General features: G+C 54.4%; 3 protein-coding genes across 5 annotated transcripts; all 3 read left to right on the top strand.

Moving 5' to 3' along the window:
- The first annotated feature begins 2,360 nt into the window (after positions 1-2,360).
- Positions 2,361-4,281, top strand: HOXD11 (homeobox D11). Its single transcript, XM_061434645.1, has 2 exons — positions 2,361-3,138; positions 3,920-4,281. The coding sequence occupies exons 1-2, from the start codon at positions 2,361-2,363 to the stop codon at positions 4,153-4,155; spliced, it is 1,014 nt and encodes a 337-aa protein (XP_061290629.1). The 3' UTR covers positions 4,156-4,281.
- A 4-nt stretch (positions 4,282-4,285) lies between these two features.
- On the top strand, positions 4,286-14,944 carry HOXD10 (homeobox D10). 3 transcript variants are annotated; one of them, XR_009739879.1, is made up of 2 exons: positions 4,286-4,374; positions 13,982-14,069. XR_009739879.1 is itself a non-coding variant. In XM_061434619.1 (2 exons), the coding sequence occupies exons 1-2, from the start codon at positions 11,668-11,670 to the stop codon at positions 14,257-14,259; spliced, it is 1,233 nt and encodes a 410-aa protein (XP_061290603.1). In that variant the 5' UTR covers positions 8,005-11,667; the 3' UTR covers positions 14,260-14,944. The 3 variants fall into 3 exon arrangements, 1 of the variants encoding a protein (XP_061290603.1); XR_009739878.1 differs by lacking the exon at positions 4,286-4,374 and adding an exon at positions 8,005-13,843 and having other exon boundaries at positions 13,982-14,062; XM_061434619.1 differs by lacking the exon at positions 4,286-4,374 and adding an exon at positions 8,005-12,622 and having other exon boundaries at positions 13,982-14,944.
- Positions 14,945-15,039: 95 nt separating this feature from the next.
- HOXD9 (homeobox D9) lies at positions 15,040-20,128 on the top strand. The gene is made up of 2 exons (XM_061434632.1): positions 15,040-18,791; positions 19,144-20,128. The coding sequence occupies exons 1-2, from the start codon at positions 17,996-17,998 to the stop codon at positions 19,383-19,385; spliced, it is 1,038 nt and encodes a 345-aa protein (XP_061290616.1). The 5' UTR covers positions 15,040-17,995; the 3' UTR covers positions 19,386-20,128.
- Positions 20,129-21,365: the final 1,237 nt, after the last annotated feature.

Here is a 21,365-nt window from a genome sequence, read left to right as displayed (position 1 = left end):
CCGCCTGCGCCCCACCCGTGCAGAGAGAAGGTGCCAAAATCTTGCGCACTTGCAGACACATAAAGAGCCAGCCGGGGGGCACCCCGCGGCCCCTGCCCTGGGTCTTGAGCGGCCGCTGGGCTAATGTGCAGTGTCCGGGGAGCCATTTTAGGAGAGAGATCCTGGGGCGTCAACTCCGAGCTCGAAAGGGAGAGGTTTGGACAAGAGATGGAGATAGGGAGGCACACAAGTGTGCCAGCGGTCTAGGCTGAGAGAAGGGGGCGAGCTGGAATCTGGGCGAGGGTGCCAGTTATGTGGAAGGTGCATGCAAGGATGGGCAGTTCTGGGATGGGGGGTTTCTTGCTCTCCAGCCCCACCGACCTGTTTGCGCAGTGTTCGGAGGGAAGCTGATGTGGGAGGGGGCGGAGGAGAGAAAGTGGGAGGGAGAATGGGAGGGAAGAGATAAAAGAGGAAGGGGGGAACATTGGTCAGAAAAATAGATATGCGCTCTGATCACCCGCCTTTTCTCTGTCAGTCGGCATGGTGGGCAGAGCTCACGGCACGGGCACTGCGGCGACCGGGGCCAGGGAGGGAACCAGCCTCACAACCTGCACTGCCTCTCTCGGGCGCAGGGCTGAGGCCTGGGACCAATGCTGGGACTGATTGCCTGGCAGAGGAATCCTGGGGAGCGAAAGGCAACCTCCTGCCCTCAGTTCCGGGATTCGGATTTGGGGAGCTTTTTGCCAAGAGACTGGTTTCACCTTTGGAAAACGCTGGCTTTCCTGAGGCTGAGCCCAGGCCTCGCCTGGACCCACCCCACTCCCCCACCCCCCGGGCTAGAAAAGAGGGACGCAGCCGCCGCCAAGGAGAGTGAGGCCTTGGGGAGAGTGGATGGGGGGCCCTCAGGGTCGAGTGGAGAAGAGGGGCTTAAACCAGGAGGCAAGAGCGGCTGAGAGCCCGCCCCTCACTCCCAGAGCCAACGGACCTCCGGGGAGCCCACAGTGGCCCTGCGGGCCCTAGGGTGCTGCAGAAGCCTAGGGGAGACGCGGCACGGATGCGTAGGCCTTGGCGGGGCTCCGACACAGGGAAGGAGCTGGTTGTGAGGCTGGTTGGTCTTATCCAGGCCAGAAGGCAGAGAGGGTGAGACGGGCGGAGGCACCGGCGGTTTGTCTCTGCTTGCTTGCTTGCGGAAAAGCGGGAAGCCAGGCACCCTGAGAGGACTCCAGATCCTTTTGTTCAGCAGACCCCCAAGCTTCTGGAGGGCCACGGGGTATCTCCGCTGGCTGAACTCCCTCCTTGCTTTAGCACTGCAAGAGAAAAGGCGGAGAGGCGACAGGGAGAGAGATTGAGGCGGGGACACATAGCTGGGGCAAAAGAGGAGAGAGGGTCAGGGGACCGAGTGAGCCAGCGGCAAGGAGGGGAGTAAAGTAACAGGAAGGAAGAAGAAAAAAGGAAACGGGGAAGTGAGAGGAGAGAGGACGGAGAGACAAGTGAGAAGACTGAAGGGGGACAAGGAAGGAGAAAGAGAAGAGAAGGCGACAGGGCCGAGTGGGCACCGAGACCCTGAGCCGGGTGAGCTTCTGGTAGGCTTTTGGCTGAGTGTTTTGAGGCTGGCATTCGCGCTCCGGGTCGGCAGTAGAGAGAGCCAAGTTACTGCTCGGCGTGAGCGCCGGGCAGAGAAATATGTAAATCAGGGCTCCTGGCTCCCCGAGAGCGGCGCAATTACGCGCCTTGAACTAGAAGCAACAAGCTCCTGGCGGGCAAACTGGAGAGGGTGGCGGCGTCACGGGGGAGGGAGCGGCTGCAGGAAGGGGTGTAGGGGGTGGGACCCTCACACCCTCACACCTAGTCCTCTGTGCCTGGAGCCGGGGCTCCCCCTCCGCGCTCCGCTTCTTTCCCTTCCCCCTTCCTCCCCCTTCCTCCCCCTCCCTCCTCCTCCTCCTTGCCGGCCTCAGTCCGCGTACTTAAAGCGGCGCGGGCAGGCGCGGGCGGGCGGCCCAGCCGGGCGGTGGCAGATGCACCCAGCAGTGGCAGCCGCCGGCGGCGCACAGGTGACCGGCCTGCTTCACAGCCTGGTCAGGGGGCTCCCGGAGAGAGCTGGCTGGAGAGGGAGGCCGATCTGCCCCCAGCGCGCGCGCGTCTCGGCGCCAGGAGCCGTCCCGGGGCGTGTTGGCGAGCACTGATATAGATATAAGGACATTTCTCTCCATGGCGTCACGTGACATAATTACCACCAGAATCAATCAAGATGAATTGCACGTCAGCGCCCGGTGGGGATTTTTGCTTAGTTGATCCTGGCCCAAGCCTCTTGTGCAATCGATGGCTCAGGTTGGCGGCGCGGGGAGCGGCCCAGGGCTCGCCGGCGCGCACGCCGCGGAGCCATGAACGACTTTGACGAGTGCGGCCCGAGCGCAGCCAGCATGTACCTGCCCGGCTGCGCCTACTATGTGGCCCCGTCGGACTTCGCCAGCAAGCCGTCGTTCCTGTCTCAACCGTCGTCCTGCCAGATGACTTTCCCCTACTCTTCCAACCTGGCGCCGCACGTCCAACCCGTGCGTGAAGTGGCCTTCCGCGACTACGGCCTGGAGCGCGCCAAGTGGCCATACCGCGGCGGCGGCGGCAGCGGCGGCGCAGGGGGAGGCGGCGGCGGGGGCGGCCCCGGCGGGGGCGGCAGTGGCGGCGCCGGGGGCTACGCTCCCTACTACGCGGCGGCTGCTGCGGCGGCGGCGGCGGCGGCTGCGGCCGAGGAGGCGGCCATGCAGCGCGAGCTGCTCCCGCCCGCGGGCCGCCGGCCGGACGTGCTCTTCAAGGCGCCCGAGCCGGTATGCGCCGCGCCCGGGCCGCCGCACGGCCCTGCGGGCGCCGCCTCCAACTTCTACAGCGCCGTGGGCCGCAACGGCATCCTGCCTCAGGGCTTCGACCAGTTCTACGAGGCTGCGCCCGGGCCCCCGTTCGCCGGGCCGCAGCCCCCTCCGCCGCCCGCGCCGCCGCAGCCCGAGGGCGCAGCCGACAAGAGCGACCCCAAGACGGCGGCCAGTGGCGGCGGGGGAAGTCCCTGCGCCAAGACGACCCCCGGCTCGGAGCCCAAGGGGGCGGCAGAAGGCGGCGACGGCGAGGTGCCCCCGGGGGAGGCGGGGGCTGAGAAGAGTGGAGGCACAGGTAGGCACCGGACGCGGGGTGGGCGGCTGGGCTTGGGGGCCGTGGGCGCGGGGGGGCGGAGGGGGCCTCCCTCTGCTTGCGCCGTTTTATGTGCTACTTTATAAGCGTTCGAAGGGGTTTATACATCCTATAAGATTTCCCTGGCCGTTGTAAAGCGTGTTTACGATAGGAAACCAATTTAGGTGGGCTTAAGGTAGACTTCGAGGGGGACATTAATCGCTGCAGAGAGCTTTCCCCCAGTTTTGTGCGTGTGTGTGTGGGGGGTGTCCTAGAGACCGTGGAGGGAGGGAGGAAGGGAGGGGATATTTCAAGCCAATTTGTGAGTGTGGACACTCGAGCCTCCTGCTTTTAAAGGAGTGGGGGGTTGGGGAGAGTTTGATCCTTGAACTGGACTTTATCCAAGCCTCTGCCTGACGCACGCTGCTGGCTGGAGTCGAGTAGATGCCCGGCACGCTCGTGTTTCTCTCCCTTCTGAGTCCAGCTCAGAGCCTGCCTCGCTCTCGCTCTCTGCTTCCCACCTCGATGCCAGGCTGTGTGTGTGTGTGTGTGTGTGTGTGTGTGTGTGTGTGTGTGTGTGTTTGTCGGGGCGTGAACATAGGTCCACGCCCGCACTCTCTCCTGTGCCCGCCCATATATCATCCCCCACGACGCAGGCAGAGCCTTTCAGCCCTAGCAGGGACGTCCCCAACCGGCCGAGGCCTGGCCCTTGCGCGGCCCGAGCGGACAGCCAGGGGTGGGCAGGCAGTGGCCTCTCTTACCCCTTGGTCTCTTTAACTTGCAGTGGCCCCCCAGCGGTCTCGGAAAAAGCGCTGTCCCTACACCAAGTACCAGATCCGCGAACTGGAACGCGAGTTTTTCTTTAACGTGTACATAAACAAAGAGAAAAGACTCCAACTCTCTCGGATGCTCAACCTTACTGACCGGCAAGTCAAAATCTGGTTCCAGAATCGCAGGATGAAAGAAAAGAAACTGAACAGAGACCGTCTGCAGTATTTCACTGGAAACCCCTTATTTTGAGAGCTCCAGGAGCACCCCTCTCCCCTGAGCCCCACGCACCCACTCTCCTCCCCACCAGCCTGCCCTGAGCAGGCCCAATGTCCTTGGGTTTAATGACGCCTCTTCTCTGTGGAACTCCACGATTCCTTCCCACGGTCAACTCGGGACCTCCCAGCGACCACTGCAGCCTGCGGACGAGGTCGGGGACTTGGCCGAACGGATCCTAATAAGGGGAAAATGGTAAATGCAAACGTCCCTTTACAATTTTACCGCCAATGTGCTGTTGTTGTTCCCTCTCTCTGAGCTCCCGTGGGGACGCTGTGGGATCTGTAGAGAGTTAGGCCGAGGGGCTGGAAGGCACTTGTTTTTGTTCTGAGTTTAAGGGACTGCATCTTTTCCCCTTGGTGAATGCAGATTATTTAAACTCTGGGAAATGTACCTTTGGTCTATCCTATCAAGGCACGAGTCACTGTCTTTTGTGTGAATAAATGGTTTCTAGTAAAATGGAGGTTATAGCTTCAATACACTGTATGAATTTTCCTCTTTGAAGAAGTTTAGAGTCTGATTAGGATATTTTTGTGGCCAGAACCTTCTCCCCCAAGCAACTGAAAATCAAGTGAAAAGCTTTATAATCCCGCTAAGATAAGACTTGTTCTCTCCCATCCCTTCTAAACTACACTGGCATTAAAAATCACTTTAGGGATGACTCGCTGAATTGAAGATGTGACCCAGCCATGCTGGTGCTGCCTTATCCAGGCAATGAGGCTGAGACAGCAGGAACCTAAGAAACAAGTCTCCTTGCCCACCTCACCCTATCCTATACCCAGGGTAGTAAACTTGGAATTCCTTAAAAAAAAAAAAAAAATGGGTAGGAGATACAAATTCACTCTTAATAAGATGTCAAGGAGTCAGGGTCCCTTAAAAGAAGAAATAATAACTAGAACCTTTCATTGAAACAAAACTAATTTTCTAAAGGGACGGTGGAGAGGGCCTGGGTCCTTGCTGGTGTCACAGGGACCTGGAGCAGAGAAGGTCTCCCTCACTGCCCCGCCTTGGAAATAGGGCCCAGGACTGGCAGACCACTTCTCACAGCAAATACCGCTTCAAGTTAAAGAATGTGGTGGAGGCTACACCGCACTTTATGTTGCAGGGCCAGGCCAGGCTGTTTACAAAACCTTGAACTGTCTAGACAACACCATAAAAGCCAAAGTTCTAAATAGCTTAATTGGGTTATATTATACACCTTCTGGTGGGCCCAAAAGAGATTTCCGCAATGTGCAATAAACTGGAAGAGTGAGAAAAGCTTCTCTTTCTCTGAAAAGAGTAAAGTGAATCTTATGACTCTTAACCTCTCATAAGTCCAAAGTCAAAAAATAAATCCATGAGCTATACAGCACCCCATGCATCTTCCAAGGAGGCATGCATTTCCAAATGCAGAATTTTTTTTTAATTATCAAAGCTTTTGGAAGGAAGGAAAAACATAAGTGCATAAGTGTATGCCTTTGAACTTCCAAAATGTCAAGGTCATCACCTTTAACCTTTCTGAATAATTAGGCGCCTTAAGGTTCTTCTGTGATATTCAACTGCCACCCACTCTCACACACACATGCTCACACACATCCAGAGCCCCACACACATTTATGACCACACAGAATCATATCGAGGGCTCACCATAAATCTAAGCAAATTCCTAATTTCAGGATCAATAACCTTAATTTCCCCTCAAACATTTGTGTAATTCAGTACCAATTGACTTCTTTTAAAAATACTGGTTATATTAAAATGTCTACCAGCATGCTTTTACTACAACTAGAAAGTGCTGGTTTGTTTGTTTTTGCTGGGAGGGAGTCATAGATAGCAGTCCATTAGCTCTAATAAAGAAACGCGATTTTGAAAGTAGGCATTTGAAAAGGACAGTTCTATTACAGACTTACTTCGTTATATTTGGAAAAAAAAAAAAAGTCACCCTGTCAAATAAGTTACTGTACTTTCTATGATATGGGACAAAAGAAAATATATTGTTTCCAAAAGCGTCCCTCAACGTTTGGTTAAGGATGCGATAGAAACAAAGCCTACAATTGAATAATTTCGTTCAGAAGGGGACTCCTTTGTTTGGAATCCTGGGCATCCGTTACAGTGTCAGTGCCGTAGTAATGCGATCATTCCGGGAGGCTAAAACTGGTTTATTTTCTTCTCTCTCCATCTCTCTCTCTCTTGCTCGCTGGCTTGTTCTTTTTAAAATGCTGCGTCTAAATGCAGCAGCTTGTATGTCCACCACCTTAGTCAAACCGAACCTAGAGATACCATTTCGCGTTTGCATGGCCTTGGAGAGCCACACGGGGGCGTGCTCACGTTCCAGAAGCCTCATTTGTCGGAGAGGCCGCGGTACCGTATCTTTCGGATACTGGATTCTAATATGCAATCTTAACCGGCTAGAAGCCGCTAAGGTGTTTGCTTGCTGATTGTTTGTTCTCAGTAGCCGTGAGGTTGGGAAGTTGTATAAAGACAGAGGAATGCGAGCAGATTCCTGAAATAAGAGATCACCTAATCGTTGTCTTATAGATAAAGCTGTTGTAAAGAATACTTCGGTATAACCTGGTGGTGTCGAAGAGAGGTTTTTAAAAGACAAATATGTGCATTTCAAAAAATAAGCCATGCCACTTTAAGTTATTTAAATTACGGAAATCAATTTTCTTGGTTTGCGTGTGGAGAGCGATAGGAAGGTAGGACCACCCCTGCCTAAAACCGCGTCCGCCTTGCACGCTCTCCGACCGCCTGGGGTGATTAAAAGGCTTTTGTTTAAGACAGATCAGGGCGCCGGCAACTTAACTGAGTGTGGTCTCAGAAAAATGAGACGCGTCGAGACCTAGCGGGTCGTTCTGCACCAGGGACCCCCACCCCCACCCCCACCCGCAGTAGTGCCTGACGCTCGGGGCTACCGGTAATGACCGGGAGGCGCAGGCAGGACTGAGTTGGGGCTCCCGGCCATACTGAGCTAGTGTGGCTGCGGGGAGCGGTAGACAGTCCCGGGGAATGTTTATACTTCAAGGTGTCTTGGAATGGTGTATGCATTTGAAGCAAACGGGGCTTTGCGTTTGACAGAACCCTGGCCACCCTTCCAAGCTGTCTGCTGGCTTTGAGCGTGGAGTTTGATTTTGGCACAAGCTCCTGAAAGCAGTTTTCTTTCCGTATGCCCTCCTCAACCCATTCCCACCCCGAAAGCCCCTAACATTGCGGAGGGCCTGTGCCACCATCCAAGGACCGAAAGAGAAGTTCCAAAATGAAAGGTGCCAGTCCCTTCTTTCCTAAAGTTCACTGTAAAGCACACGCAACCCCGGAATTAGTGAGGACCTCCTCAACTTCGATGTCTTTGCCCCCTCCCTCCAGGCCCCAGACTAAAGATTCTGGGTCCACCCCTGGAAGTTGGCATCGGCTTCAGTGGAGGCTGGGGGCCATGAGTCTCCCCACCCCATGGGAGGCGCCAGCCAGAGGCATTGATGTTCCCCGCGGGCACCCTGGCTCCTGCCTGTCTGACTGTGGGTCCAGCTTAGCTATTGTGAATCGACATTTCCCGGGGCCTAACCTGGGCCTCAGTCCAAGTGGGGTGAGAGTCCTCCTCCCCAAATGTCGTTGTGTTCCTCTTTAGCCAGCTCCAGCGGGGGCGCTTGTGGCCTTGGAGGGCCCCTTGGCCTTGGCTGGCAGCCTCTCCTAGACCACGAGTACTCAGCAATCTGTGGTCCCTTTCCTCTCAGCAGCGCCCAAGTTGAGTCTAAAAAAGACCAGGGAATTGGGGAATTGGACCAGGACTTCTCCGGGCTGCAGACCTGACCTTTCTGGGATCATTCAGGGCATGTGGGGCTCATGGAGTCACTGAGGTCTCAGAGCTTGAAGTGAAGGGAGATTGGAAGAAGTAGGAGTCTTTTGTGTCTGCAAAGGGAAGAGGTTCCTAGGCTGCTGGTCCTTTTGCAATGTCTCCCTAGACCCGTCTTTGCATTGGTGGCGGCTTCTCTGGCCTCCCCAGTTGCCCTTTTGAGTTCTTTTCACATCGGCTGGGAGGTGCATGGTGCAACCCAGAAGGGTGCTTGGAGGAAGCAGCTTTTAAAATTTGTGCCCATCCATTCTGCCCCCCAAAAGTGGCACATCTCTGAGAGGTCACTCAGGGCCCAAAATCAGTGGATCCCCAGGTCCGCCCAGGCCCAGGGCCGCTGCCCTTCTTCCCTGTGACAGGAAGCGCAGATGCAAGTCACTTCTTGATTACAAATGCTAATTTCTTGCTGAAGCGACCCTTTTAATTTTTCTCTGGAAAGAACTGTGCCAGGGAGAAGGATGTCTTGATACAATTGTGGATATTCATCTCCTTTATGGTACAATATTGATTTATTATTAATGGTAACTGCTCCAACTGATCTAAAGATGATCGAAAACAGCAGCTATGTAGCTACCTTAAATACTTGTAAGCAAAATAAAGCCTGGCCTTGAAAACCCAGCCTTTTCATTCCATTTGCTTTATCTTAGCCTTAGGGTCTTAGACAAAGTTTCTATCCTCCCAGGCTCAGATCATTCTCTTCCTTGTATTGTTTCTATTTTGCTTGATTTTTATAATAAAATTCCTCCAAAATATTGGCAATTTCTGGCCTCAAGGAGCTGGTCTGAAGATAAAAATTTGAAAAAGAATAAATAGAATTTTGTGATAATAGATTCAAAATTATATCTGATACACATATTCCACCCCCTCCGGTGAGTGAAGATGACCTATTTAAAACCAAATCCAGTGTGGGAGTGACTGAGCCTGAAGGCGAAGGGAGCTGAAACAGAAAGGCTCCCCAAATTCAGGAGGCAGAGGTCCTGGTTAACGGCAGATATATCCCTTCGGTGAGGAATTGCTGGTTTTTAGCTTGGATGTTTTCTTCATGTATAAATAAAGATTATGAAAGGACATTTGATGGGCATAAAATTTGTGATGAGATTGAACACTCTTGCCTCTCTTGTGGGATAGGGAGAACTGGACAGCGGAGTTCCGGGCAGCTCCCTTGGTCGACAGGCAAGGGAGGACAGTACTGGAGCGCCAGGCTGGCGTCAGGGCGCCTGCCGAGAGCGTGTGCAGCGGGCACTTTGTCCAGCCCTGGGCACGCTTAGCTGTGGCTGAGATCATGATCTCCGCCTTGAGAGAAGGCAATTTTCGGGGTGCTAGTCCGTGGCTGTTAGCTTTGAACAGGACCTTAGCAGACTTGAGTCAAAAGTTGGGTTTTTTCCCCTGCCTTCCTCACTTCCCCACCCCCAAGCCTAAAAACAGCCACCCCTGCCGAAGGTAATGTTTAAACCTCCGCTTCCTTAGCCGGCATCCCGCAGCCGGAGCAGTTAGAGGCGCCAGGCTTTTAACCTGACAATGATGTTGTATTTGAACAGCTGCGTAAAGGTTTAAAAGGTCTGTCTCATTGCCACCAAGGAGTTTTTTTAAAAGGGGTTATTGTTTGGGCGAGGGCACTGTGAGGGGACAGCCGAAGCAGTCCCAAGGCCGAAAATAATGTCCAACGACTTTTTCCACCAGGCCAGGGGAGATTCCTTTTGGGGAGGGCTGGACAAAGGGTTTGCTGGAAAAGGTTTTTGTGAAGGAGTGAGCGGGCTACTACATCCACCAGTAGGCTGAGCATCGGGCTCCCAAAAAAAAAAAAAAAAAAGCAAGGCAGAAACCCAGTTTGCCCACAAGTTCAGTCTCTGGGCCTGAAATCCAAGGCCAGCCCCCGTGACAGGAGTGTGGGGAGAAGAAAACACGGATGCCTCCCCAGACAGAGAACTGGTTTACGATCAGAGTTTCCGGGGCCCATCTCCTCTCTCAGATGCAGGAAAGGGGATCCAGGAAGCCTGAGAACGGCTCCAGTGCCCTGGCCGGGCCCCTCACCCAAGGCAAACCTTTGGAAATCAAGTTTAAAGCTCCCTGCTGCTGCCCTGAGGCCGCGGCTTCCGAAGGACTGCTCACCGCCTGCAACAGAGAACGAGGGAGGAAGTTGTTGAAGAAGTTTCTCATAAAACTGAGTTTCCATGGTGGTGATGGTGGTTGTTCTTTTAATGAGGTCGACCACAACCCCAGACCAAATCCTTTTTATAGAACTTTCCCTCACCAAAGGAAACAGAAGACTAAGGTTCTCTCACCTCCTTTTTTCCCTCCCTTCCCTTATCCAAACAAAACCTTCTCAAATAATTTTAGGAATTGCCCAAAACTGTAAAACTCAACTTCTGACAAAAGTATAGCTTTTAATATTTGACAATTTGTGTTAAAACAAAAATTGACCTTCTTGGTTAGTAGCAAGGGGGAAAAATCAATAGTATAATTTTCAATAATTCATAAAGCGAACGCCATTATGCTAAATCTTAACTATTAATCTTATCCTTTACAAAGTCTCGATTGATTTGTTAATAAAATATCTTCCCGTGTGTGGCAACAGCGGGTATAACTCTTTAAAAACCTTCAGAAGCAAGAAAATTACCAAGTAGCCCAAGAATGTAGATGAGAATTTTATTGATCGCCCTGATTCTTCTTAATATGTATTAATAAATTCCACAACCTTTTGTACCTTGCACTTGTCAAAAACCAATGCTTTTACAAAATCCATAAAAGGAAAACATATTTTTCTTTGCAGAAGAACCATATGACACCTTTGCATCACTCTCTCCTGCTTGGCCCAGTCAATTTTCTAAAACTTCTGGAGTCAGAGGGTGAGAGTTTCCCCTTCCTAGAAAACATTCTTTTCTCTCTTCTTCCTTCCTTCCTCTTTGCCCTCTGTTTTCAGGGCGTGTGGGGAGGGAAACCTCGGTTTAGTTGGTTTAGTTCTTCCGCTAAGAACCCGGGGGTGGGGGGACGCTTTCGCGGATGCCGCGCTGCTGGCGAGGGACTGTCTCCAGGCTGAAAGCTCCCAGCGGCCCGGCCCGCAGAGGTCGGGGTGTGGTTCCCTGAAGAGCCGAAGGCTCGAGTAGCCCACCGGGGCGCAGAGGCGCCGGGAGCTGGGGCGGGCTGGCGGGCCGAGGCAGAGGACAGTGCCGGGGCCGGGCCGGTCCTCGGGGCTCCGCGGTGCTGGTCAGCTGCGTGGCCTCTCGGCCCTCGCGGCCCTTCTCGACTCCACTCCCCAGGATATCTTGGACGCGTCTAAGGCGCCAGAGCTCTTTCCTGTGGACTCCTGGGGTGGGATGTCTCAGAGTCTGGGGAGTCCAACTCACCTTCCCAGGCTGTCCGAGACAAAATGAACCAGGCTGGGCCCCCACCCACCGCCCTGGCCCCGGCCCTCTCGGGCGCCTTCTGCCTGGGTGTGTGCGGGGAATGCTTCTGTGTGCTGGCGCCACGGCGCCCGGGCTGCCCTCCCCGCGTGTGTCCTCCCGGAGACCCCTCGGGCCGAGCCTTTCCTTCCGCCTGCGGGCCCAGAGGCTGGAGTGGGGGACGCGAGTGGGGCGGGCGGGCAGAGCGAGCCCCGGGAGGCCGGCGGGCGGCGGAGAGCGCTGCGCCGGTTGTCTCCAGCGCGCACTATCGCGGGCGCGTAGTAGATGTCGCTGTTGTCCGCGCTTACGCGGCCGGCTGGCCGGGCTCTGGAGCACGTGACCTGCGAGGAGGCTGCGGCTCAAGGCCATTTTCAAATCTCATTGGCTTGGTTGTCATGTGGTCGGCAGAGGCATCCACAATTACACGGGGAATGTTTTCCTAGAGATGTCAGCCTACAAAGGACACAATCTCTCTTCTTCAAATTCCTCCCCAAAATGTCCTTTCCCAACAGCTCTCCTGCTGCTAATACTTTTTTAGTAGATTCCTTGATCAGTGCCTGCAGGAGTGACAGTTTTTATTCGAGCAGCGCCAGCATGTACATGCCACCACCTAGCGCAGACATGGGGACCTATGGAATGCAAACCTGTGGACTGCTCCCGTCTCTGGCCAAAAGAGAAGTGAACCACCAAAATATGGGTATGAATGTGCATCCTTATATACCTCAAGTAGACAGTTGGACAGACCCGAACAGATCTTGTCGAATAGAGCAACCTGTTACACAGCAAGTCCCCACTTGCTCCTTCACCACCAACATTAAGGAAGAATCCAATTGCTGCATGTATTCTGATAAGCGCAACAAACTCATTTCTGCTGAGGTCCCATCGTACCAGAGGCTGGTCCCTGAGTCCTGTCCCGTTGAGAACCCCGAGGTTCCTGTCCCTGGATATTTTAGACTGAGTCAGACCTACGCCACCGGGAAAACCCAAGAGTACAATAACAGCCCCGAAGGCAGCTCCACAGTCATGCTCCAGCTCAACCCTCGCGGCGCGGCCAAGCCGCAGCTCTCGGCCGCCCAGCTGCAGATGGAAAAGAAGATGAACGAGCCAGCGAGTGGCCAGGAGCCCACCAAAGTCTCCCAGGTGGAGAGCCCCGAAGCCAAGGGCGGCCTTCCGGAAGAGAGGAGCTGCCTGGCAGAGGTCTCCGTGTCCAGTCCCGAAGTACAGGAGAAGGAAAGCAAAGGTCGGTATGAGCAGAGTTGTCACCCCAGCGGGGCGCGCAGCCCTGGAACCGGCAGAGAGAGGGAACACCCGGGTGCCCAGTGCTGAACCGGCAGCCTGGGGCCCCGACTGGCAGGTGCCTCTCCTCCCGTCTTTTAGAAGGGCAGTCTTAATCCCGAGATGGTTTCCTCTTCTGCCGCGCTGCCCTGACCCTCCTGGATAGTCCTGGCCCCGTGCTGATGGCGCCTGGACAGAGGAAGGGCTTGCCGGGTTTATTTTTCCTGAGCTAGACCTGAAATGCAACAAAAGAGCGCAAATGAGACCTGAGGCTGGTAAACGCGGCCCCAGAACCTCCTTTCTCCCGCTCAGATTTGCAGTCCCAGCCATGCCTTTCACTCAATGATGATTTTAAGGTGGTCCAAGGTACCGTGTTCGTGTTCAAGTGTATGCACCCCGCATCCTGCGAGCTTGGGGACAGCAAGGGGAACGAGATGGCTGGACCAGTTGGTGCTTGGGCTGGAGAACAGGGCTCCCTGCCTCTGCGGGGCTAGGTAACCTTGGCTTTGTCTGGGGAAAGTGCGGAAAGCTTTGCAGTCCTTTTGCAAAGGGGGCAAAGGCATAAGGGAGGGAGAATGGAATGTGCATGGCCCACCCGGCAGGGCCAGCCTTAGGGCTGGATAGGGCAAAGAGCCAGGGGCTCTGGCTTTTCTGCCCCCGATCCTCTGCCCCAGTGCTCAGAGTTGGGCCACAGCAAGGAGCTACATTTCTCATTTCTGGGAGAATGCTTTTGTGTGGGGGCAAGAAAGCACAAGAATTCAGGAAATTCTGGGGCATAAAACTATGCCCAGGCAGGGCGGAGAAGGTGTACTTGGTTCCTCTGGTATCTTTTGAAAGAGAATTGGTATCTCTAAGCCTGGCTGTGGGGCTCCCCGCCTGTCTGGGAGAAGTGGGGAAGAAGTGGCAGGTTTGGGGATCCGAGGCAGCAGTGGGATTCGTAGGCTTGTCAGACTGTGGTTTGCTTCTTCCACTCTAGCCCTGTTGTGAGATGATCATTTAGAATGTTGCTGGTGAGATCCTGAAAGTTTACTATTGTACTAATATTTTGTGCAGGTCAGAAAGTAGAGAGAGAGAGAGAGAGAGAGAACGCTGACACAGACGGCAAGAATACCCACCCATTTGTGTCATTTTGGGTACTTTAACTAACCTGGCATCATTTACAAATATCTTTCAGGGCCCACCTCATGTGAGTAATGTTTAATGCAAGCATTTCCCAAAGCGGCCTGGCTGCCAGCGGGGTCATGGCCAAGGGTAAATTTGAACAGATTGAGAGAAAAAAAAAAATTCTTGATTTTTTTTCTTCTTCTCCCTTTAATTTTGTTAGAGGAAATCAAGTCTGATACTCCAACCAGCAATTGGCTCACTGCAAAGAGTGGCAGAAAGAAGAGGTGCCCTTACACTAAGCACCAAACGCTGGAATTAGAAAAAGAGTTCTTGTTCAATATGTACCTCACCCGCGAGCGCCGCCTAGAGATCAGTAAGAGCGTTAACCTCACCGACAGGCAGGTCAAGATTTGGTTTCAAAACCGCCGAATGAAACTCAAGAAGATGAGCCGAGAAAACCGGATCCGAGAACTGACCGCCAACCTCACCTTCTCTTAGGTCCGAGGCCCGTCAGAGGCTAGGATCGGAGAGGGGCGTCGAGTTCCAGGGCCGAGTGCTGGAGGACTGGGAAGGCGGAAACAAAACCTTCAATGCTCTTTGTTTTTTGAATTTTTTTTTTTCCTGCTAGAATGTGACTTTGGGGTCATTCTGTTCGTGCTGCAAGTGATCTGTAATCCCTATGAGTATATATATATATATATTAAAAAAACTAGCACGTGTAATTTATTATTTTTTTTCATCGTAATGCAGGGTAACTATTACTGCGCATTTTCATTTGGCTCTTAACTTATTGGAACTGTAGAGCATCCATCAATCCACTCGTCCGTCCAGCAATGTGACTTTTTCATGTTTTTCCTAACACAAAAGGTCTCTGTGTGTGGTTAGTCCATGAGCTCATGGCGTTTTGAATACATCCAGTACTTTAAAGTACTTAAATTACATATATATTTAAAAAGATTAAAACCCACAAGCTTTGGGGGGAGGGGGACTAAAAAAGCACATTACAATGTATCTTTTTGCAAATGAGTCTAGCAGTTGTCCTTGGTGAGATGGAATATTGACTGACTTTGCCTTGTAGCCTTTCCCTTGTGGTGCATCTGTGGTTTGGTAGAAGTACAACAGCAACCTGTCCTTTCTGTGCATGTTCTGGTCGCATGTATAATGCAATAAACTCTGGAAACGAGTGCACTCCCTCTGCTTTCTGAAATGGAAATACGTTGTGATGGAGATGAAAGACTTTGGTGAGATTATCTTCCTGTTAAACTGCTTGTTTGGGGCAGTTGCGGGGGTGGTAGAGAGTAGGGGAAGGGATATGGGAGAGAAAAGCTGAAGGGGGCCTTTGGTGCTGAAATTTTTGGCAGTGGTGGGGGAGTGATAATCCAGGCTGTGCCTGCTGTTTTCCTAGTTGGGAAGAAGGAGGGTCCTGTCTCCCCCTCCCCTCATGATAGTAACATAATTAATTTGTCAGTGGTTGTGAACTTTCCTCTAGCCTGAGCCTGGTAAGTAAACCTGTGCCCAAACCGCATTTTCCTCGAAGCTCCCCACTTGTGTGTCTTCCTTTCTTTGGTTTTGGTTGTGTTATTTTAATGCTTTCAGTGGAGTCTTGGTGATTTCTAGCTGTGTACCATCGTCAGGGACTAGGTCGAAATCAGTCTTGCCCACCTGGAAGCCGCGGGGCCTCCATTACAGGAGCAAAGACAAGCAGCAGCTTAGCATTGCATCGGATCCATTTCTGCTCCCCTGTTCTTATCCCTACCCCCATTCCAAGCACAAGATAGCCAGGCCACAGTGAAGCCAAAGATGAGTGAGTTTTCTCATCCCACTTTGCCGTGGTTTCCTTGTAGAAGGATTTTATGTTCAGTGATTACCTTTTGGTGGCCTACATGAAAAAAAAAAAATTGAAGGAAGGAAAGCCTTTCACCAGTTAATTCTCCCTCCATTTAATTACAAACTGCTGGTTGGAGCCATTATATCTGGGAGGCAAGAAAATGTACAAAAGGTGACCGAAAGAATTTGCAGATGAACATGACTTCCCATGAAGTCCAATGTTCCAGTTGTTACCATGGCCCAGAAAACTCCAGCTATCTTTCCCCTGTGTATGAGTGTGCATATAGATAGATGGATAGATACATAGATTGACTGATGGATTGCAGGATCCTCAGCCCACGAGAGTCAATACTTTTCTAGTCCTGACAGGGAGAAGAGGAGAGGCCTTGGGGGGATGAGCTGACAGAGAATTCGTTACCCTAGGTTGTGCTGTGGTTTCAAAAGGTCTCCAGTAGACTCAAGCAGCTTCCTTGACAAATCCTTGGATTTATCAAAGGGCAAATGAAAATGACAAATCCTTTTCGTGTCCCCCCCCCCAACTTTTCCGCTAAAAACAATCTCTTTAAAGGGGCCTCAGCCTTAAAACCCTCGACCAAGAGTCCTTGGGAGACTCAGTAATTACTCAGAGTTTTAAACTTCCCTGCCGAAAACAGAGATTATTTTCCAGGTCCAAGACAGAAAGCTTTAGGGGAGCCATTTCCTAGGGTGGAAGATGGATGGCATCAGTGCCAGGTTGGGAGCACTGGAATAGATCTGCCCAGACCTCCATTGGTTGGGCAGGAGAAGGAAGGCAATTTTAGCTTCTCAGTTTACCTCCTGCGATGTGGGGAGCACCATTCGTTGTTGACAAGGGGTCATGTCTCAGAGGAAAATCTGGGCTACAGGCAGAGGCAGCTCCTCTGGAATAAAATCAGAAAGCCTTTGGCAAAGGCAATCAATCAGACCATAAGTAGCCATTTCCCCCTTCCTTTCAGGGGCTCAAGGTGGGCTGGGAGCCCCCCAAGGGTGCTCTGGGCAACTTGTACAGCGAGGAATATATCCTCCACCCGCCGACGCCCGACTGCTTTTTGTCTCGGCTCCCAGCCGGGCTTCCGAGGCTTTGTACCATGGATTTGGGAGTGACAATGGGCATTTACCTCAGATTCAAGGCTGCCTAGCCTTACCTTTGGAGACTGGGGGAAAAAAAGTGGGGAGGAGGGAGAGGAAGAAAGAAAAGAATTCGTAAGAGTAGCCCAAGGACCAGGGCATTTTTTAGAGATCTCTGGAATTCACTTGGACGCGTCCAAGTGAGAACCAAGGGGAGCGGCCTGGCCCAGGGAAATGCTGTTCCGATGGCCATTCTTGAGGCACGGTCGGGGCGGCAGCGGGGTGCGGGCCTGCGCTGCCATTTGGGTTCTGCCCTATGGCGTGTTCTCTTCCAGGACCTTTCCAGAAGTCCCGGAGAAGACAAGGCACCCCGGCCGCCACGGTCCGCGCGGTGCTGACTGCCAGCTTGCGGACACTTCCGAAGGCAGAATGAGCCCGGGCGGTGGCCGCCGGCCGCGCCCAGCCCAAGGGCCAGGCCGCCCCAGCTCAACCCTCCGGCCTCGGCGTGTGCTCAGCCTCACGTCGAGGGTGTGTGTCTGCGCGGGCGTGTGTGAGTGTGGTAGGGGGAGGGGGGCCTTTCGAGCTGCTCCATCCGTCCGTTTTATTAGGGACACATTAATCTATAATCAAATACACCTCATAAAATTTTTATTGAAAGGCATAATATCATTACAGAGGTCTTCCACCTGTTTTAAACAACACGACAAGCTGTGAGAGAGCGTGTGTGGGTGTGCGTAGGCAGGGGTGGGCTGGGGCCGGGAGAGAAGCACCGGGAGAACTCCCCTCGGGCGCCAGGGGGCCGCCTCGGAAGGCCGGCCTGCCTCTGGCCGCACAGGCTCGCGCTCCCCGCCCCCGGCCGCTCTGGGCTCTGCCAAGTGCTCGGTGCGCCCAGAACTCACGGCCGGGAGCTCGGAGCCCAGACGCTTGAGGAGGCAGCCCCAGTCCGGACTGCAAGACCGAGGGCGGCAAGAAGAGGCGAACAAATAGTCCCCAGCGCCTCCTGCGGCCGCGGTCGGGGCGCGTGGTCCCAGTCGCCACCGGGTTGGCCGAGTCAGGCCGGGCCGAGCTTGGCTCACGGGCCGGGACCCGTGGGCTCTAATTGTTGCTCTTATGTTGATGATGATTTTTTTTTTTTTTAAATCACAGCAGCCCCCAGTTTAGCGGACTGATTTACTCCTGGTATTGGTAAATATGATCACGTGGGCCGCGCGACCAATGGTGGAGGCTGCAGCCTGCGAACTAGTCGGCGGCTCGGGCGCCGGCGGGGAGCGGCGCCGCGGCGGGCAGTGTAACCTTGGGTGGGAGCGCGGGGCGCCTCAAAATGTCCTCCAGTGGCACCCTCAGCAACTACTACGTGGACTCGCTCATAGGCCATGAGGGCGACGAGGTGTTCGCCGGGCGCTTCGGACCTCCAGGGCCTGGCGCGCAGGGCAGGCCCGCAGGTGTGGCCGACAGCCCGGCCGCTGCCGCCGCCGAGTTCGCCTCGTGTAGTTTTGCCCCCAAATCGGCCGTGTTCTCCGCCTCGTGGTCCGCGGTGCCCGCCCAGCCCCCGGCGGCGGCGGCGATGAGCGGCCTTTACCACCCATACGTGCCCCCGCCGCCCCTGGCCGCTTCCGCCTCCGAACCCGGCCGCTACATGCGCTCCTGGATGGAGCCGCTGCCCGGCTTCCCGGGCGGTGCGGGCGGCGGCGGCGGCGGCGGCGGCGGTAGCGGCGGTGGCCCGGGCCCCGGTCCTAGCCCCGGCCCCAGCGGCCCACCCAACGGGCGCCACTACGGGATTAAGCCTGAAAGCGGAGCGGCACCGACCCCCGCCGCCGCCTCCACCACCTCCACCTCCTCCACTTCCTCGTCTTCCTCCTCCAAAAGGACTGAGTGCTCCGCGGCCCGAGAGTCCCAGGGGAGCGGCGGTCCCGAGTTCTCGTGCAACTCGTTCCTACGGGACAAGGTGGCAGCGGCGGCGGCTGGGGGAACCGGGCCCGGGGCGGGGATTGGATCCGGGTCCGGGGCAGGCGGCACATCGGAGCCCTCAGCTTGCAGCGACCACCCGAGCCCGGGCTGTCCGCTGAAGGAGGAAGAGAAGCAGCATTCGCAGGCGCCGCAGCAGCAACTTGACCCAAGTAAGTGCAAAAGAAATTGCCCCCTGATTTATTGCTGAAACCTGTAAGGCTCGAATGTGCAAAACTGATAGTTTTACTAACCTATAAAAACGTCTAGACGCCTACCCTAGCCTGGGCGAGCTACACGCATCCATAAAAAAAGCGTCCCATAACCACCTACCCTGGGCACGCGGTTTGTACGGTAAACAGAGCTCGGGCATTAAGGCTTTTTATGATAATTCCCCCCCAAGTTGTGAAAACCGGCCATCCTTGGTGAAATTAATTTAACGACCTTTTCTCTCCCCCACCCCGTTGTCTCTCTCTGCCTCCCCTCCGCCCCTCGCTCCCCTTCTTCAAACCCCCCTCTTCATAGACAACCCCGCAGCAAACTGGATCCACGCTCGCTCCACCCGGAAAAAGCGCTGTCCCTACACCAAATACCAGACGCTTGAGCTGGAGAAGGAATTCCTCTTCAACATGTACCTCACTCGGGACCGGCGCTATGAGGTGGCAAGGATTCTGAACCTCACAGAGAGACAGGTCAAAATCTGGTTCCAGAATCGTAGGATGAAAATGAAAAAGATGAGCAAGGAGAAATGCCCCAAGGGAGACTGACCCGGCGAGGCGCCAGCAGGACCGCTCTGCTTTGCAATGGCAGTGGGGTTTTTTTCTTTGTGGGTGCTTGATTTCCAGAACTTCTCCAGCCATTCGGACATTCCCCCCACCCCATTTTATGTAGAAGTGACTGTGTGGTTGGTTTCTGTGAGGTAATTTGGGGGACTCTGTATTTGCTCGCTTATGTGTTGGAGAAACCAAGTGGCTTTGGGGTTTTGCCCTATCCTGCTCCCCTCTTTTCCTGTTCCGTTGGTTCCTTAGGAAATGCCATATTTTGTGAGTGCACGCTGGTTTGAGAAGTCCTCTCCTGTGTAAATGTCTCCTATATTTCTGAAAAGTGCTGTAGTTTAGCCCCGAGCGCTGCTTAGCGCTGCTCAAGCAGGGGCCAAGCGCACCCAATTTTCGAGAGCCAAGGCAGAGCGACGACGGTGCGGAGGCCCGCCCGGGCCGAGCCGTGGCCGTGTTGCCCACCGGTTAAGAAAGCCCCTTTTCCTCAGGGAGGCCGCGGTCCCTCCACTGAGATCTGGAATGAGGCTGAAAGAGGAGCCCAGGGCCGCCGGTGGGTCAGGGGTTTCTTCTCAGTGCACTGGAGGAGCCGCACTCTCCCTGGGAGGGTTTGGCTCGCGTGGGCGGCCGCGGGTGTAGGCCCTCCCGGTTCCTGCCTGAGGACCAGTTGTAAATGCTACCGCTTCCTACCAATAAATGCTGACCTAATCAAATGGAGCCCAGACGCTGGCCCTGAACACTGTGTGCTTGCTTTCTCTGCCTCTTTGCAAAATATCACCCTTATGGGACTTCTTCCCCATCTTGGGGAAGGATACTCTGCTAAAAATCCGTGGCCCTTCCACCTGAGAGGTCTCTGATGTGCCTCTGAGCCTCGCTTTGGTTGGGCAGACTGCAGCATAGAGCACAGGCCCCCCTCCCCTCCCCCGGGGGAGCCCTAGGCGGTCTTGTCCCAGCCTGCTTCCAATGCCTCGGCGAACTCTGTACCCGGGACCCAGTGTCAGCATTGCAGCAGAACCGGCAGAGCCGATGGACCCCAGAAACCAAGGGACCTTCTTTCTAGGGCTTTGACATACCGCACCCCATGTCTCCCTCAGCTCACGGAGTCGCAGCCATCAACACCCCCGCTTCCCCCCTCCCCCCTACGCAACCAGGGAAAGGCCAACTCAGCACCCTGGGGCAACTCCAGTTGCGCGGGGCTGGCTGGCTCCGGGAGGGCTGAGCCGGTTAGGCTATGAGCTTCCGCCCCTCCCCACAGGAGCCCCGAAGTGACCTTAGAAGATCAAAATGGTCAAGGCTCTCCTCCGCAGCTATCCCCACCCCGCTCCCCCCTCCCCCACCCAGTTTCTGTGTTTAGCCCCCAGCTCGGCCCTCCGAGGGCCGCTTTCAGAGGCTAAAATGAAGGTCATTGTAAGTGAGGATTTGGGCCCAACACGGCCTTTGCAGGCCCGAGAGGCGGCGGCGCCGGGTGGCCTGGGCTGGGCGGAAGGCGGGGGCGATGGCAGAGTTTTGGGGGGATCCGGATGAAAGAGGGGACATGAAGGAAAAGCAGAGGGGGGCAGGGAGGGAAATCCAAGGCCCAGATCCGGCAGAAGGTGCTGCGTACCCCCCGCCCCTGCGGCCAACCCGATACCTTGGGCTCTTTGAAAACAGGAAGAGCCAAGGTGTCATAAAGCCATCGAGTCGGCGAGACGTCTGGAGGTAATGAGTTTACAACAGGCCCGGCGCTTCGCTTTGAAAGCATCTCATTTTGATGTTTGTGTTTGTGGGAGGAAAGGGAAAATGCAGACAAAACTGGGTCTTAAAATCTGGACAATAAAATATAAACGGGACTCCGTTGGACTAAGAAGACAGGGGCTGGGGAGCCCCGAATGAGGTGTGAGCACCTAGGAAATAAAAATGGGGGCAGTAGGAAGGAGGAGACAATACAGTTCTGATTTTAAAAATAAGCTGGGTATAGAAGTAGCCAGTGGGTGG

The sequence above is a fragment of the Bos javanicus genome, chromosome 2 (genome assembly GCF_032452875.1).
Source record: "Bos javanicus breed banteng chromosome 2, ARS-OSU_banteng_1.0, whole genome shotgun sequence".
Taxonomy (NCBI): domain Eukaryota; kingdom Metazoa; phylum Chordata; class Mammalia; order Artiodactyla; family Bovidae; genus Bos; species Bos javanicus.
This window is presented reverse-complemented; position numbering and strand designations above follow the sequence as displayed.